At 37.6% G+C, this 16,528-nt stretch overlaps 1 protein-coding gene across 5 annotated transcripts in view; it reads right to left on the reverse strand.

Annotated features, from left to right (window-relative positions):
- Positions 1-16,528, reverse strand: part of TTN (titin) — a 283,231-nt gene that overhangs the window by 125,729 nt on the left and 140,974 nt on the right. For 2 of the 5 annotated variants that reach the window (XM_060105900.1, XM_060105899.1), the window contains 14 exons: positions 15,843-15,923; positions 14,622-14,699; positions 8,478-8,561; positions 8,283-8,366; positions 8,116-8,199; positions 2,654-2,737; positions 2,267-2,350; positions 2,100-2,183; positions 1,883-1,966; positions 1,666-1,749; positions 1,453-1,536; positions 1,242-1,319; positions 756-839; positions 195-284 (listed from right to left, as the gene is read on the reverse strand). The exons of the other annotated variants lie outside the window; for them this stretch is intronic. In XM_060105900.1, coding sequence (XP_059961883.1) covers positions 195-284; positions 756-839; positions 1,242-1,319; positions 1,453-1,536; positions 1,666-1,749; positions 1,883-1,966; positions 2,100-2,183; positions 2,267-2,350; positions 2,654-2,737; positions 8,116-8,199; positions 8,283-8,366; positions 8,478-8,561; positions 14,622-14,699; positions 15,843-15,923 — 1,167 coding nt within the window. The remainder of the gene's footprint in view (positions 1-194; positions 285-755; positions 840-1,241; positions 1,320-1,452; positions 1,537-1,665; positions 1,750-1,882; positions 1,967-2,099; positions 2,184-2,266; positions 2,351-2,653; positions 2,738-8,115; positions 8,200-8,282; positions 8,367-8,477; positions 8,562-14,621; positions 14,700-15,842; positions 15,924-16,528) is intronic. 5 annotated transcript variants of the gene reach the window in all.

The raw sequence follows: 16,528 nt of genomic DNA on the forward strand, positions 1-16,528 counted from the left end.
ACACATTTCTTTGCTATGCACATTGTTAAACTCTGTAGGACAAAAGTTTTATGTGTGCAATTGACTTTTGTTCTTGCCAATGAGGTCAAATGTTAAGGAAGGAGACAGAAGACAGAGTTTACCTTAAATAAGATATATAATAGACATAAAAATCAAATGATGTATTTTCCCATTCAGTGAATCCTGTCTTGTACCTGCTGGAGGTGGGGCTTCTGGTTCCTCCTCTTCTGCAACAGGAACTGGCTCTTTCTCTTCAGGAGCAATTTCCACAGGTTCTTCATATACTTTAAAGATATAGTTAATTTTAGTTGAATGTGTGGAACAATATTCTAAAATGCATAAAATGCATCACACAATAAATAGTCATCTTGATTTCTTCCCTTGTTTCTATTAATATCGTTTCTTGTTTTTGTTAAGATGAAATCCATCTTGTTTGACTGATTTCTGTTTCTATTGATTTGAATGCTTGAAAAGCCCTTTTGGTGTTTAATGTTATTTATAGTCAATAGTTTTCCTGTCCTACTTTGTGTGCATTAGAGAAGCTTTGTTGAAACAGCTTATGATGGCCAGTGTAGATACCGCTGACTGATGACCCAAAATAGATTTGAGATTGGAGCTAATTAAGAATAGTGAAGTAAGACAAATAATTAAAGGACAGAAAATGACCAAGAGATACTGAATTAGAAAAGAAGAGGAACAAGGCTTAAATTAAAAACAGTCATAAGTGGTAAGCTCATAAATGGCATTTCATATACCTTCTGGAGGAGGGGACTCTACTTTCTCGGGAACAGGGACGACTGGTTTCTCTTCTAAGACAGGTTTCTTTGGTACCTCTGGCACTTAAAAGATATGAGTTGGTTTTACTTCTGGGTAGTTGAGAAGTACATGAAATTTATACCATATCTAGTTCACATCTAGTTCAAATAACCCAGGGAGAGATCCAAGAACAAAATTCACGATTAGGCCAGTGATCTGTTCTTGGATCCACATAGTGGGAAGACAATGTAGCCTATTAAGATTAACAAAACCATGTTAGTAAACTCTTCTAATACTTATAACAGATGTACCAGTTTTTTTTTTAGTGATGCTATTTAAAAACATTTAAAACCCTAAACATCCAGTATAGTAGGTTTGTAGTTATTAATATAAGATGTTTGACAAACAAAAGGGTTTCCTATAGTAAGTGACTTTTGAAACCAAGAGTGAGTGCTTTTCTACAGAATCTCATTAGTAACATGTACCTTTAGCTGGTGGGACTTCGGGCTTTTTGGGAACAGCTACTTTCTCTTCTGGAAGGACTTCTTTTGGAACTTCAGGCACTTAAAAGATATTAGTATTTTAACATTATGAAGAATCACTTGTAAACGCTCATCACATTTACACAGAGCAAAACATTTTTCAAGAGATAAAGGCTGTATCCACCTCCATGAAACACTGGACAGTTATGAGTACCTTTAGCAGGTGGGGCTTCTGGTTTTTTGGGAACCACTGGAGGCACTTTCTTTTCAGGAACAACTTCCTTGGGCGCCTCGGGCACTTTAAAAGATATTAGTAGTTATTAGCTCATAGTTTCAATGACATATGGAAATCATTAAGCTGAGCAGCAGAACATAGCTTTGTAACGACAGACATTTTTCTGTAGGAAGCAGTGGCAGTGGGAAATACCTTTCACTGGTGGTGGTTCAGGTTCCTTGGCAATGACAGCAGGTGGTTTCTTTTCTGGGACAGGTTTCTTAGGTGGCACGGTCACTAAAGATATTAGAATTTATGTTTTAGAATCAGTGAAGAAGAGTGAGAAACAAGAGAAAAGCCCATAATGCCCAGAAGTTTTGCGACAAGAAGAGCTAAGATTGGCAAAGGCAACCTATCAGCTGGCCAGTACCTTTTGGAGGAGGAGCAGGCTCTGGCTCTTCCACAACTTCAGCTGGAGGCTCTTCTAGGGCAGTTTCCTCAGGCTCCTCATGCACTTTAAAGACACAAGCTCATTTTAATGCTAGAATTGACTAAAGTATATGAAATATTTTGCAAAAAGATTTTTACAGCACTAAGAAGAGAGTTTTTCTTTTTAAAAATACTGCTTTGGAGAGTTTCATGATTACCTGCAGGGGGAGGACTTTCCGGTTCGGGAGGAATAGCTTCAGGCACCTTCTTTTCTGGGACAGCTGCCTTTGGCACCTCGGGTACTTTAAAGAGATTAGTATTTTCATGATTAGACAGAGTAAAGACAGACAGACAGTGTCAAACATAGCAACATGGAGGTGGCTACCTTTGGCTGGTGGGACTTCTGGCTTTTTAGGAGGCATCACAGGCACCTTCTTTTCAGGGACAACTTCCTTGGGAGCTTCGGGCACTTAAGAGATATTAATAAAATTACATTTGAAGTTATGAGATCACTGGAACAAATTATTTTCAAGAGCAGAAGAGCTATGCCTTTTTAGGCCTAAGGTTTGTGGCAAATACCTGTAAGAGGTGGGACTTCTGGCTTTTTAGGAGGTGCCACTGGTGCTTTCTTTTCAGGGACGACTTCTTTGGGAGCCTCAGGCACTTAAAAGATATTAGTAAATTATACTTAGGAGTTATGAGATCACTGGAACAAATATTTTCCAGAGTATAAGAGTTATGTCTTTTTAAGCCTAAGATCAGTGACAAATACCTTTAGCAGGTGGGACTTCTGGCTTTTTAGGAGGCATCACAGGCACCTTCTTTTCAGGGACAACTTCCTTGGGAGCTTCGGGCACTTAAGAGATATTAATAAAATTACATTTGAAGTTATGAGAACACTAGAGCAAAATGTTTTCGAGAGCAGAAGAGTTTTATCTTCTTAAATCTAAGGTGAATGACAGGTACCTGTAACAGGTGGGGCTTCTGGCTTTTTAGGAGGTGCCACTGGTGCTTTCTTTTCAGGGACAACTTCTTGAGGAACTTCAGGCACTTAAAAGATATTAGTAGTTTTATGCTTAGCTTAAAGAGATCAATGGACTAAAAATATTTCCCAGAGCAGAGGAGGCATTTCTTCTATAGAATAAAGAGTGGGGTGAAAAATACCTGAAACTGGTGGGACTTCCGGTTTTTTGGGTGGTGTCTTGGGAACTTTCTTTTCTGGGACAACTTCTTGAGGAACTTCAGGCACTTGAAAGATATTAGTAGTTTTATGGTTAGGTTAATGAATAGCAATGGACTAAAATCATTCTCAAGAAATGAAGAGACATTTCTTCTACAGAATGATCTCTGGGCCAACATGTACCTGTGACAGGTGGGGCTTCCGGTTTTTTGGGTGGTGTCTTGGGAACTTTCTTTTCTGGGACAACTTCTTGAGGAACTTCAGGCACTTGAAAGATATTAGTAGTTTTATGGTTAGGTTAATGAATAGCAATGGACTAAAATCATTCTCAAGAAATGAAGAGACATTTCTTCTACAGAATGATCTCTGGGCCAACATGTACCTATGACAGGTGGGGCTTCCGGTTTTTTGGGCGGTGCCTTAGGAACTTTCTTTTCTGGGACAACTTCTTGAGGAACTTCAGGCACTTGAAAGATATTAGTAGTGTTATGGTTAGGTTAATGAATAGCAATGGACTAAAATCATTCTCAAGAAATGAAGAGACATTTCTTCTACAGAATGATCTCTGGGCCAACATGTACCTGTGACAGGTGGGGCTTCCGGTTTTTTGGGCGGTGTCTTGGGAACTTTCTTTTCTGGGACAACTTCTTGAGGAACTTCAGGCACTTGAAAGATATTAATAGTTTTACACTTCAGTAAACAAAAGGCAATAGACGGAAACTTTTCAATAGCAGAAGAGATAGTTCTTTTGCAGACTGAGGTCAGAGCCAACATGTACCTGTGACAGGTGGGGCTTCCGGTTTTTTGGGTGGTGTCTTGGGAACTTTCTTTTCTGGGACAACTTCTTGAGGAACTTCAGGCACTTGAAAGATATTAGTAGTTTTATGGTTAGGTTAATGAATAGCAATGGACTAAAATCATTCTCAAAAACTCCAGAGACATTTCTTCTACAGAATGATCTCTGGGCCAACATGTACCTGTGACAGGTGGGGCTTCCGGTTTTTTGGGCAGTGCCTTAGGAACTTTCTTTTCTGGGACAACTTCTTGAGGAACTTCAGGCACTTGAAAGATATTAGTAGTTTTACGGTTAGGTTAATGAATAGCAATGGACTAAAAATATTTCCCAGAGCAGAGGAGGCATTTCTTCTATAGAATAAAGAGTGGGGTGAAAAATACCTGAAACTGGTGGGACTTCCGGTTTTTTGGGTGGTGTCTTGGGAACTTTCTTTTCTGGGACAACTTCTTGAGGAACTTCAGGCACTTGAAAGATATTAGTAGTTTTATGGTTAGGTTAATGAATAGCAATGGACTAAAATCATTCTCAAGAAATGAAGAGACATTTCTTCTACAGAATGATCTCTGGGCCAACATGTACCTGTGACAGGTGGGGCTTCCGGTTTTTTGGGTGGTGTCTTGGGAACTTTCTTTTCTGGGACAACTTCTTGAGGAACTTCAGGCACTTGAAAGATATTAGTAGTTTTATGGTTAGGTTAATGAATAGCAATGGACTAAAATCATTCTCAAGAAATGAAGAGACATTTCTTCTACAGAATGATCTCTGGGCCAACATGTACCTATGACAGGTGGGGCTTCCGGTTTTTTGGGCGGTGCCTTAGGAACTTTCTTTTCTGGGACAACTTCTTGAGGAACTTCAGGCACTTGAAAGATATTAGTAGTTTTACGGTTAGGTTAATGAATAGCAATGGACTAAAATCATTCTCAAAACCTCCAGAGACATTTCTTCCACAGAGTGATGTCTGGGCCAACATGTACCTGTGACAGGTGGGGCTTCCGGTTTTTTGGGCGGTGCCTTAGGAACTTTCTTTTCTGGGACAACTTCTTGAGGAACTTCAGGCACTTGAAAGATATTAGTAGTGTTATGGTTAGGTTAATGAATAGCAATGGACTAAAATCATTCTCAAGAAATGAAGAGACATTTCTTCTACAGAATGATCTCTGGGCCAACATGTACCTGTGACAGGTGGGGCTTCCGGTTTTTTGGGCGGTGTCTTGGGAACTTTCTTTTCTGGGACAACTTCTTGAGGAACTTCAGGCACTTGAAAGATATTAATAGTTTTACACTTCAGTAAACAAAAGGCAATAGACGGAAACTTTTCAATAGCAGAAGAGATAGTTCTTTTGCAGACTGAGGTCAGAGCCAACATGTACCTGTGACAGGTGGGGCTTCCGGTTTTTTGGGTGGTGTCTTGGGAACTTTCTTTTCTGGGACAACTTCTTGAGGAACTTCAGGCACTTGAAAGATATTAGTAGTTTTATGGTTAGGTTAATGAATAGCAATGGACTAAAATCATTCTCAAAAACTCCAGAGACATTTCTTCTACAGAATGATCTCTGGGCCAACATGTACCTGTGACAGGTGGGGCTTCCGGTTTTTTGGGCAGTGCCTTAGGAACTTTCTTTTCTGGGACAACTTCTTGAGGAACTTCAGGCACTTGAAAGATATTAGTAGTTTTACGGTTAGGTTAATGAATAGCAATGGACTAAAATCATTCTCAAAACCTCCAGAGACATTTCTTCCACAGAGTGATGTCTGGGCCAACATGTACCTGTGACAGGTGGGGCTTCCGGTTTTTTGGGCGGTGCCTTAGGAACTTTCTTTTCTGGGACAACTTCTTGAGGAACTTCAGGCACTTGAAAGATATTAGTAGTGTTATGGTTAGGTTAATGAATAGCAATGGACTAAAATCATTCTCAAGAAATGAAGAGACATTTCTTCTACAGAATGATCTCTGGGCCAACATGTACCTGTGACAGGTGGGGCTTCCGGTTTTTTGGGCGGTGTCTTGGGAACTTTCTTTTCTGGGACAACTTCTTGAGGAACTTCAGGCACTTGAAAGATATTAATAGTTTTACACTTCAGTAAACAAAAGGCAATAGACGGAAACTTTTCAATAGCAGAAGAGATAGTTCTTTTGCAGACTGAGGTCAGAGCCAACATGTACCTGTGACAGGTGGGGCTTCCGGTTTTTTGGGTGGTGTCTTGGGAACTTTCTTTTCTGGGACAACTTCTTGAGGAACTTCAGGCACTTGAAAGATATTAGTAGTTTTATGGTTAGGTTAATGAATAGCAATGGACTAAAATCATTCTCAAAAACTCCAGAGACATTTCTTCTACAGAATGATCTCTGGGCCAACATGTACCTGTGACAGGTGGGGCTTCCGGTTTTTTGGGCAGTGCCTTAGGAACTTTCTTTTCTGGGACAACTTCTTGAGGAACTTCAGGCACTTGAAAGATATTAGTAGTTTTACGGTTAGGTTAATGAATAGCAATGGACTAAAAATATTTCCCAGAGCAGAGGAGGCATTTCTTCTATAGAATAAAGAGTGGGGTGAAAAATACCTGAAACTGGTGGGACTTCCGGTTTTTTGGGTGGTGTCTTGGGAACTTTCTTTTCTGGGACAACTTCTTGAGGAACTTCAGGCACTTGAAAGATATTAGTAGTTTTATGGTTAGGTTAATGAATAGCAATGGACTAAAATCATTCTCAAAAACTCCAGAGACATTTCTTCTACAGAATGATCTCTGGGCCAACATGTACCTGTGACAGGTGGGGCTTCCAGTTTTTTGGGCGGTGCCTTAGGAACTTTCTTTTCTGGGACAACTTCTTGAGGAACTTCAGGCACTTGAAAGATATTAGTAGTTTTACCATTAGGTTAACGAATAGCAATGGACTAAAATCATTCTCAAAAACTCCAGAGACATTTCTTCCACAGAGTGATGTCTGGGCCAACATGTACCTGTGACAGGTGGGGCTTCCGGTTTTTTGGGCGGTGCCTTAGGAACTTTCTTTTCTGGGACAACTTCTTGAGGAACTTCAGGCACTTGAAAGATATTAGTAGTGTTATGGTTAGGTTAATGAATAGCAATGGACTAAAATCATTCTCAAGAAATGAAGAGACATTTCTTCTACAGAATGATCTCTGGGCCAACATGTACCTGTGACAGGTGGGGCTTCCGGTTTTTTGGGCGGTGCCTTAGGAACTTTCTTTTCTGGGACAACTTCTTGAGGAGCTTCAGGCACTTGAAAGATATTAGTAGTTTTATGGTTAGGTTAATGAATAGCAATGGACTAAAATCATTCTCAAAAACTCCAGAGACATTTCTTCCACAGAGTGATGTCTGGGCCAACATGTACCTGTGACAGGTGGGGCTTCCGGTTTTTTGGGCGGTGCCTTAGGAACTTTCTTTTCTGGGACAACTTCTTGAGGAACTTCAGGCACTTGAAAGATATTAGTAGTTTTATGGTTAGGTTAATGAATAGCAATGGACTAAAATCATTCTCAAGAACTGAAGAGACATTTCTTCTACAGAATGATCTCTGGGCCAACATGTACCTGTGACAGGTGGGGCTTCCGGTTTTTTGGGTGGTGTCTTGGGAACTTTCTTTTCTGGGACAACTTCTTGAGCAGCTTTAGGTATTTGAAAGATATCAGTATTTTTAGAATTTGGGAACAGTGAAGGCGTATGTTACAATATTCATGAAGAGGACAAGACAATATATATTCTTAACACAGCAGTGGGAATAAATACCTTTAGCTGGTGGGACTTCTGGTTTTTTGGGTACAGCCACTTTCTTTTCAGGTACAACTTCTTTAGGAGCTTCAGGAACTTTGAAGATATTAGTATCTATTAGTTGAAACTATAAAATGGGAATATCGACAACACATTTGCCCAAGCAAGTATCATTTATGAAACTGGCGGACACTTCTTAACACTTTTTCCCAGCCCCCAAAACAGGAGACCAACAACACGGAAGGATAAATACCTTTAGCAGGTAGAGCTTCTGGCTTTTTAGGAGGAGCCACAGGCACTTTCTTTTCAGGGATGGCTTCCTCTGGTGGCACCTCAGGCACTTAAAAAATATTGATAATTTGTGTTTAGAAAAGGTGGAAATAATGAATGACTATATCATGCAATCATACACCAAGATATATTCGTATATCCCAGTATGTACTGGGATTTATACATATAATTTTTTTCTAGCTAAAATAGCAGTTATTTTTCTCCCTGGTATGTACAGCATTGTCATTACCTGCTGGGGGAGGACTTTCCGGTTTGGGAGGAATAGCTTCAGGCACCTTCTTCTCTGGGACAGCTGCCTTTGGCACCTCGGGTACTTTAAAGAGATTAGTATTTTCATGATTAGACAGAGTAAAGACAAACAGACAGTATCAAACATAGCAACATGGAGGTGGCTACCTTTGGCTGGTGGGACTTCTGGCTTTTTAGGAGGCATCACAGGTACTTTCTTCTCAGGGACAACTTCCTTGGGAGCCTCAGACACTTAAAAGATATTAGTAAAATTACATTTAGAAGTTATGAGATCACTGGAACAAATTATTTTCAAGAGCAGAAGAGCTATGCCTTTTTAGGCCTAAGGTTTGTGACAAATACCTGTAACAGGTAGGACTTCTGGCTTTTTAGGAGGTGCCACTGGTGCTTTCTTTTCAGGGAAAACCTCTTTGGGAGCCTCAGGCACTTTGAAGATATTAGTAAATTTACATTTGAGTCATGAGGATCAACACAGACAAGAATCACATTTACACCGCAAAAGCACTTTCAAGGCCAGCAAGGCGGTTCTTTCCCTAGCCCTCTCTATTCCCTCCTGAGGGGCTGTTAGGATGTACCTTTGACAGATAAAACTTCAGGCTTTTGGGGAGGATGCACTTTCTTTTCCCAGACAACTTCTTCGGCCACCTCAGGCACTTTAAAGATATTAATATTTTTACGTTTAGGAGTTACAAGAATCAATACAAACAGGAAATACATTTATAAAGGAAAAGACATTTCCCCAAATTTCTAAGCTTCCAGCAACATATACCTTCATCAGGAAGGGCTTCAGTCGTTTCGTGACGAACCACATATGTTTTCTTTTCAGGGAAAATTTCTTGGTGAGCTTCAGGCACTTTAAGAAATCAGTATTTTAACATTTAGTGTTGCAAAGATCAGTAGGAACAGCAAAATATTTTCAAGGCTACAGGAGCTATTTCTTCTTGAACTTGACAGCATGGGGACTTGTACCTTTAACTGATGGAGGTTCTCTTTTTTTGGAAGGAACTCTTTTTGCAGGAACACCTTCTTGAGCAGCTTCAGGCACTTTAAAGACATTAGTATTTCACATTTAGGAGTTAAAATGATGAATGAAAACAATAACCATAATATGTTAGGAAATGTAGTTTTTTAGAAGTTTCTTCTCTGCCTGTTCTCCCCTTGCCGCACCAATCAACTAAGTTGAATGGGATTAGCAGCATCCTTGAGAAGATGGGCTCACCCTTCTCTAGCAACTAGTGGAGGTCCTATGACCCTGTAGACCCTCCTTATGAAGTATTTGTTGAATGAACACTTTTAATAGGAGGGTTTTCTGTTTTGATAGGAACAGTCACACATTTTCTTTTGAGAGGGAACTTCTTGTGGAGCTTCTGGTGCTTTAAAGATATTAGTATGTTTACATTTAGGAGTCAGGAAGAACATTAGAAAAACATAGTTTTAAGAACCGAAGACAGACAATTTCTTCAGTATCTGTTCAGAGGTGACAGGTACCTTTCACAGGTGGAGGTTCTGCCTCTTTAGGAACATCCTCAGATACTTTCATTTCAGGAGCAACTTCTTGCACGGCTTCAGCTACTTTGAAGATATTAGTATTATATTATACTTAGAGGTTAAGGGATCAGTGGAGACATTAATGACATTAACTGAACCAAAGTGACTTTTATGTCTACAAGGGTGCTTCCTTCAAGAACTGGATGAGGTACAAAGTCTTGAAGAAAGGAGTCAAATCTTGTCTTTGTTTATTATTCCCCAGCTCCCCAGCACCATGCACATAGTGGGCATTTGTTAAATAAATGAAGGAAGGAATGATAGAATGAATGACACCTTTAGTGGAAGGTGTTTCAATTTCAGGGGGAGCAGCTATGAGTATTTCCTTTACAGGGACAACTTCTTGAGGTGATTCAGGCACTTTAAAGATATGAATTCATTGTACTTCAGAGTGATGAAGAGCAATGAAGAGTTTTAGTCAAAACCCCACCTACAGGAATGTCCCAGACTGGGTGACCTCCCCACTCCCCAAATCTGATTCTTTGGTAACAGTATGAATACTTGATTATCGGGAGCTGTTTTCTTGGTCACCTCAGGCACTATCAATATTAGTAATTTTATTTCTTTGAATGGTAGATACATAGGAACTGAGATAAAAATTTACCTTTAAGTGAAAAAAACTGATTTTTAAATAATTAACAATGTACCTTTTGCTATTAGTTTGAAGAGGATAAAACAGCTCCTTACCTGGATTGGCTTTATTTTGTACCCTCACCTTAGGCACTTTATTTTATTTTATTTTTGGCTGCCTCAGGCGGCTTGCAGGATCTGAGTTCCCTGACCAGGGGATCAAACCCATGTTCCCTGCAGTGGAAGCATGGAGTCTTAACCACTGGACTCCCAGGGAAGTCCCTTAGGTACTTTAAAAAGGTGATTGTTTTTCAAGTAAAGGAGGAAGGAGAACAACTAAAATATTTTAGAGAAAATATTGTCACAATGTTCAGATATTCTTTAAATTACAGAATATCATGGGCATGGTGAAGAATTTTGGGAGATGTTTTAAAACGTTCTCATCTGTTGACTTATCTGGAAATATTCAAAATGAGAAAACGTAGGACTCTTTAAAAATAAAAGACAATGAGAGGAGCAAATAAATATTCAGGGCAGAATTCCAACTTTAACTGGTTTTGGTTTTAACTGCCCTGGTTTTAGAAGGCTCTCGGGTAGAGATGATATTACAGATAGAACAGTTCCACAGTGAATTTAATATTTTATTTTCTTTAAGTCATGGTTTTCTAAAAATATTTCTATGATATTTAAGTCTTAGGGGAATTCAGTTATTTCAAATTTATGCACTTGTTGTTGGTAGTAAGTTTATTTTAATAGAAGAGCAATTCAACAGGTAGTTGTATTATATCCTGGAATTTCAACCCCATGGAGCATTTGAATTACTAACCTATAGTCTACAGCCAAGCACCTCTGTCATTTTATGGCACTGATTTCTGCTTTAGAGTGGTGTGGGGTGAGCCTATTCAGTCTAGTTTCAGGGATATAAATGTTATAGGTGATCTCTCATATAGATTTTTTTTCTAGCTAGTTTGAATTTTATTTTGTAAGGAAACAGCAATAGCTATTTCCATCTGGGTCACATCTGCACATTATATGTATATATATTTTCCCTGGAGGGCTCATAGATAAAATTTATAGCCCAAGCATCTCCATGTGTATAAAGTTATGGACTTTTCCCCCTTATGACTCATGGGGACATGTATATACCCAGTCGAGCTGCTCCTTTGGGGGACCCATGTCTCTGAAGTGATCTCCCTGGTAGCATCTGGAGCTTTAGAGGTATTAGTATTTTTACACGTGGTGAGTACAACTACAGTCATGAGATAAGAAAGTCAACCTTCTTCTGGCTTTTACCTTTTGGTGGTGGTATTTTTCTTCTTTTGGTAACAGGAGGTTGTCTCTCTGGAACATCTTCCTTGGAGACTTCCAACTCTTTAAAGATATTAGTATTTTTTAATTGAGAAAGGCAAAGACATGAAGACATGACTTACAAAGAAAGTTAGGGATATTAGCAGATATTATAACCTTAAATTAGAAATTTTATTTTTGTTCTAATGTTTATTCATTATATGAGTGGGATTTGACTTTTTAGGAGCAAGTCATAGATAGTTCCTTGTCTTGGGTACATTAGGGACACTAAAGATATTAGTATTTTAGCATTAAAGGTCATGAAAATCTACACAAAGCAGTGAACATATTTTGCAGACTGATGAAGAAAGGTTTTCTTATTTAGATTTTCATAACTAAGAATTATACCTTCAGTTGGAAGATGCTCTGGAATACTGGGAACAGCCTCAGGTAACTCCACCTCTGGAAATACTTCTCTGGTTGTATCAGGCTCTTTAAAGATATTAGTAAGTTTACACTTAGAAGTTATAAAAACAGTAGATTATATAACATGCAATTTTTGAGTCTTGAAGCCAGAGATATTCATCCCAGTTTGATGTTGTTGGAATGTACCTTTAGTTGCTGGTATTTCTCTCTTTTTAGGAATAGTCACATATATCTTGTCCTCTGGAACAACTTTCTTGGGTGGTTCAGGCACTTAAAAGATATGAGTATAGTTATATTTATAAATGGTGAAGGAAAGTATTGAGCTTTTAAAATGAGCCAAAAATAAATTTTCTTCACTGGGTCATTGGTATTATATACCTTTTGCTACTTTGGTTTTTGTCTTTTGAGGATGAGTCACAAGTACTTTTTCTTCTGGAGATGATTCTTCAGATACTTCATAAACTTTAAAGATATTAGTATTTATACAATTAGAGGCACTTCAGGGTGGATGAAGAATAGTGTTAAGAAAAACATAATACATAATACACATCTCTAACTCAAATGACTAGTACTACATAGATCCAAGTTAGTGACAATAACACACTGGCTAGGAAAAAGCCTCATTCCCAGTTTTATGATATAGGACTTTTCAGCATTTCTTTATGATCATGATGGTAAAATTGAGGAATTCACTGGTCAGGGACTAGTATATAATTCTTTTACTTTGTCTGCAGAAAGATACTGGTAAAATTTCCCTATTGTTAATTTTTATGGATTTTTTTCTTAAGGAACAGGATCGATGTTGAGTTGCATATCAAGAATTCTCCAATATTTGACCTACTGGAAATTCATCTAAGTCCTTTCCTGTTCCAGGAAACTAGTTATCTATATTTTCAAACCAAATCTAGTCTATGGCTTCATATTCAATATGAATGTGAAAACCATTCAGAGATTGGAAGAAGAAAAGAAAAATAAGAATGATAAAATATTTGGAAAATAAGGCAACTGAAAAATAAAGATTTCTCCAGATATCAGAAAGGAAGACTGGCTGATAATAATAACCAAACTCAAGCATAGAAAGGGTATTCTAAGGAGGGAGTCATCATATATTTTTATCCAAACCTATTATTATAGGGTGACAAAAATTGGATTTAAATTTTCCATTCAAATAAATGGAAGGATATCTTGACTGCTGGCATTTTCACTATTCAGATTATTAAACAGTATTCTATTCAGAATACTTTTTTACTCATATTATTTTACTCTTCAAATTAATTAATTATAATTTTTCATGAAGGCAAAACCAAAAATGGTTTGAGAATTCTTTTGAGGTTCTAATGGCCTTGTAAATCTATCGGTATTTGAATAGCACTGCCAAAATGTGTACAACAATTGTTGCAAAGAGTAAAAAATACTAATGCTGAAGTATTTTGATTCTACATATCCAAGTAAAATATTATTATCAAGTTAAAGAAAGTTGCCTTATGGTCTGAGAAAATGAATTGCTGAAAAGCAGAAGACATTTGTACATAGAACAGGTTAACAAGACAATGACAAATTCAACATGACAAATGACTTTTCTAAAATTGGGCAACGGTATACATACAGGACTCTTTATTTTTTAAATTGGTGAGGAAATATACCTTGTCTGAGGCTAATAATCATTCAAATTACCTAATTTTAGCCAAATATTTTTGGCATGTTAGGATTTTACAAGATATTAGTATATTTACTTTTAAAGCTATGAAGACAAACACAGACAAACCAAAGAGAACCACCAGTTTTTCTACACTCACTGTACATCGTTGCATCTTCAGAAAGAACTATGGGTGATATTTCTTCTTGAATACTTTTCTTAGGCACCTCAGGAACTTCAAAGATATTAGTATATTAATTGTAATAAATACCAAATATAAGATATTAAGAATATAAAGAAACAAAATACAAATATTTACATCACTCACATTCACTTTAAATCATGAATAACTAAACATAGCGTTATTTCATGTTGTGATTAGTATCAGTGTATACCTTTAGCTGGTGGAACTTCAGGCTTTTTAGGAACAGCTTCACGAACTTTTTCTTCTGGAACAATTTTCTTGGGTGCTTCAGGTGCTTTAAAGATATTTGTTTTATTTTAAAAAATTGCATCATTGTGTGTAAAATATCAAGACAAACAGGGGCATCTAACAAGGAGAATGTCAAAAAATCCCCAAATTATAAGTCATCTAAACACACAATCAATGCATCTCTCTAGATGGCCTTGTTGATGAGTTGTTGATTTGTCATATTAGAAGGACTTTGCCCTTTGGATACAACATGATTTTCTATTGTCACTTGGAACATGTTTATTTGTTTCCAGAGCTACTTCAAAATAACTTCTAAAATGAATTATTTTTGAAAAAGAAGTTGAGGGGTCAATATTTAAATATTGCTTAAGAAGAGGATCAATACAAATAAAACCAACTTTTAGGCTTAGGCCTGTGTTCCCAGAGGGTAGTCACAAAAGGGAGGATTATGTTATGGGACATAAATTGAAGTTTACATAATTCAGCCATTTTGTGGCATTGAGGGGAGAACAATCTCTCTCTCTTTCTTCTCATAATAAATGAATAAAAGGGAGTTTTGTATTAGTGGCGAATCAGCAAAGGCAGATACCTTTAGCTGGTGGAACTTCAGGCTCTTCAGGAACACGTACTTCTTCTTCTACCACAATTTTCTTGGGTACTTCAGGTACTTTGGAGACAGTAGAGATAGTTTCTTTTACTTTTAAACATTCATAAAGATTTTTTAACAAGTAGAGCGTAAGAGAAATGTAAAGACAGAAAAGAACATAGCCACAGTATAAAATACAGACATCACTTTATCAAATACATTACAGTAATTAAAATGAGTTGAATTTTGATAACAAATACAACAACAAAAATCCAAGGGAATTTCCCATGTAAGAATCATAAGAACTTGACAAGAAAAACAAATAAGACACCTTCAGCTGGTGCTCTTTCTGCTTGTTTTGGTGGAATAATTGATATTTTCTCTTCAGTGATAACATTCTTAAATGCTTCAGAGACTTAAAGCTGTAAGTATATATTATTTATAAGCTACTGTTTTTCATTTTTATTGTGAAATTCAAGAGGTTTAAAAACTGAACAGGGCTTCCCTGGTGGTGCAGTGATTAAGAATCTGCCTGCCAATGCAGGGGACACAGGTTTGAGCCCTGGTCCGGGAAGATCCCACATGCCGCGGAACAACTAGGCCCGTGTGCCACAGCTACTGAGCCTGCGCTCTAGAGCCTGCGAGCCACAACTACTGAGCCCATGTGCCACAACTACTGAAGCCCGCGTGCCTAGAGCCTATGCTCCACAACAAGAGAAGCCACCGCAATGAGAAGTCCGCACACAGCAACGAAGAGTAGCCCCCGCTCGCCGCAACTAGAGAAAGCCCGCACGCAGCAGTGAAGACCCAACACAATAAAAAAAACAAAACAAAACAGAAACTGAACAAAGCAGGGACATTAAACACACAGTCACAATGTATTTATATTTACTAGGTCATTAAAATTAATAATTAACAGGAAAACAAGAATGTATCAATAAACAGGTGAGTGAATATATAATCAAAGAGTACCAAAGAAGGAAAACTGGGTTCACTGTTTGGTTAGTAGTGATATTGCTTTGGGTATTTTAAGTATAAGAGTGACTTTCTTTTTTGATAGAACTTTCTTTAGCCCCTCACCCACTTTCAAGATATTAGTTTGTTTTAGACATTCCAGAAACACAAAACACAGAAGAAAAACATCAAGTAGAATTCAAACTTGTAAAGCAGCCAAGGTGCTACTGTATGTAAAATTAGTTAAGTAATTTTTCACCAATAAAATACCTTTAGCTGGTGGCTCTTTTCGAGGAACAACTTTAGTAGGTGGTTTTTTTGGAGGGATGATTTTCTCGGATATCTCAGGCCCTTTAAAGATATTAGTGTTTTGGTTTAGAATGAACTCCTGAAGTATCATGGCCCACGATGACTAAAATTAGTACAATGAGGGCTCATAAAATGCTTTCTCTATTCATATTTAAAAAATTTATACCACACCTACTTCCAAAAAAGACTTGATTTTGCTAAATTTCATCTGTATTGTAAATTTACTGTGTATACTAAGCACACACACATTCCTCCATATTACACACATATTATTAATTTGTTCAAGAGCTGGAGTAGACTTGCAGAGAATGTATTTGTAGGTTTATCCTCAGAATATACTAGAATGCAGGTGCTACTACCACACTTCATTTCCTTCCTTAATGTTATTTCTCCTGAAAATATCATAAAATGGTGGAAGATTTGGATAAATAATTATCAGTTTGTGAACAGTTGACTGAAATGCTAATAAAGCAATGGTTCTTTTGCCTGGACATGTAAATTCCTCAGTGAACTGAGGAGTTTCTTGCTCACTCAACTGATGACACTGGCCAGATATTTTGGTACCTGTAACAATCATGTAACACTCTTACTTGGATTTAAAAAGGAATCCACAAATTCATAACGTGAATTATGTTATCTCCTTAGGT

The sequence above is a fragment of the Mesoplodon densirostris genome, chromosome 8 (genome assembly GCF_025265405.1).
Source record: "Mesoplodon densirostris isolate mMesDen1 chromosome 8, mMesDen1 primary haplotype, whole genome shotgun sequence".
In the NCBI taxonomy this organism is placed as follows: Eukaryota; Metazoa; Chordata; class Mammalia; order Artiodactyla; family Ziphiidae; genus Mesoplodon; species Mesoplodon densirostris.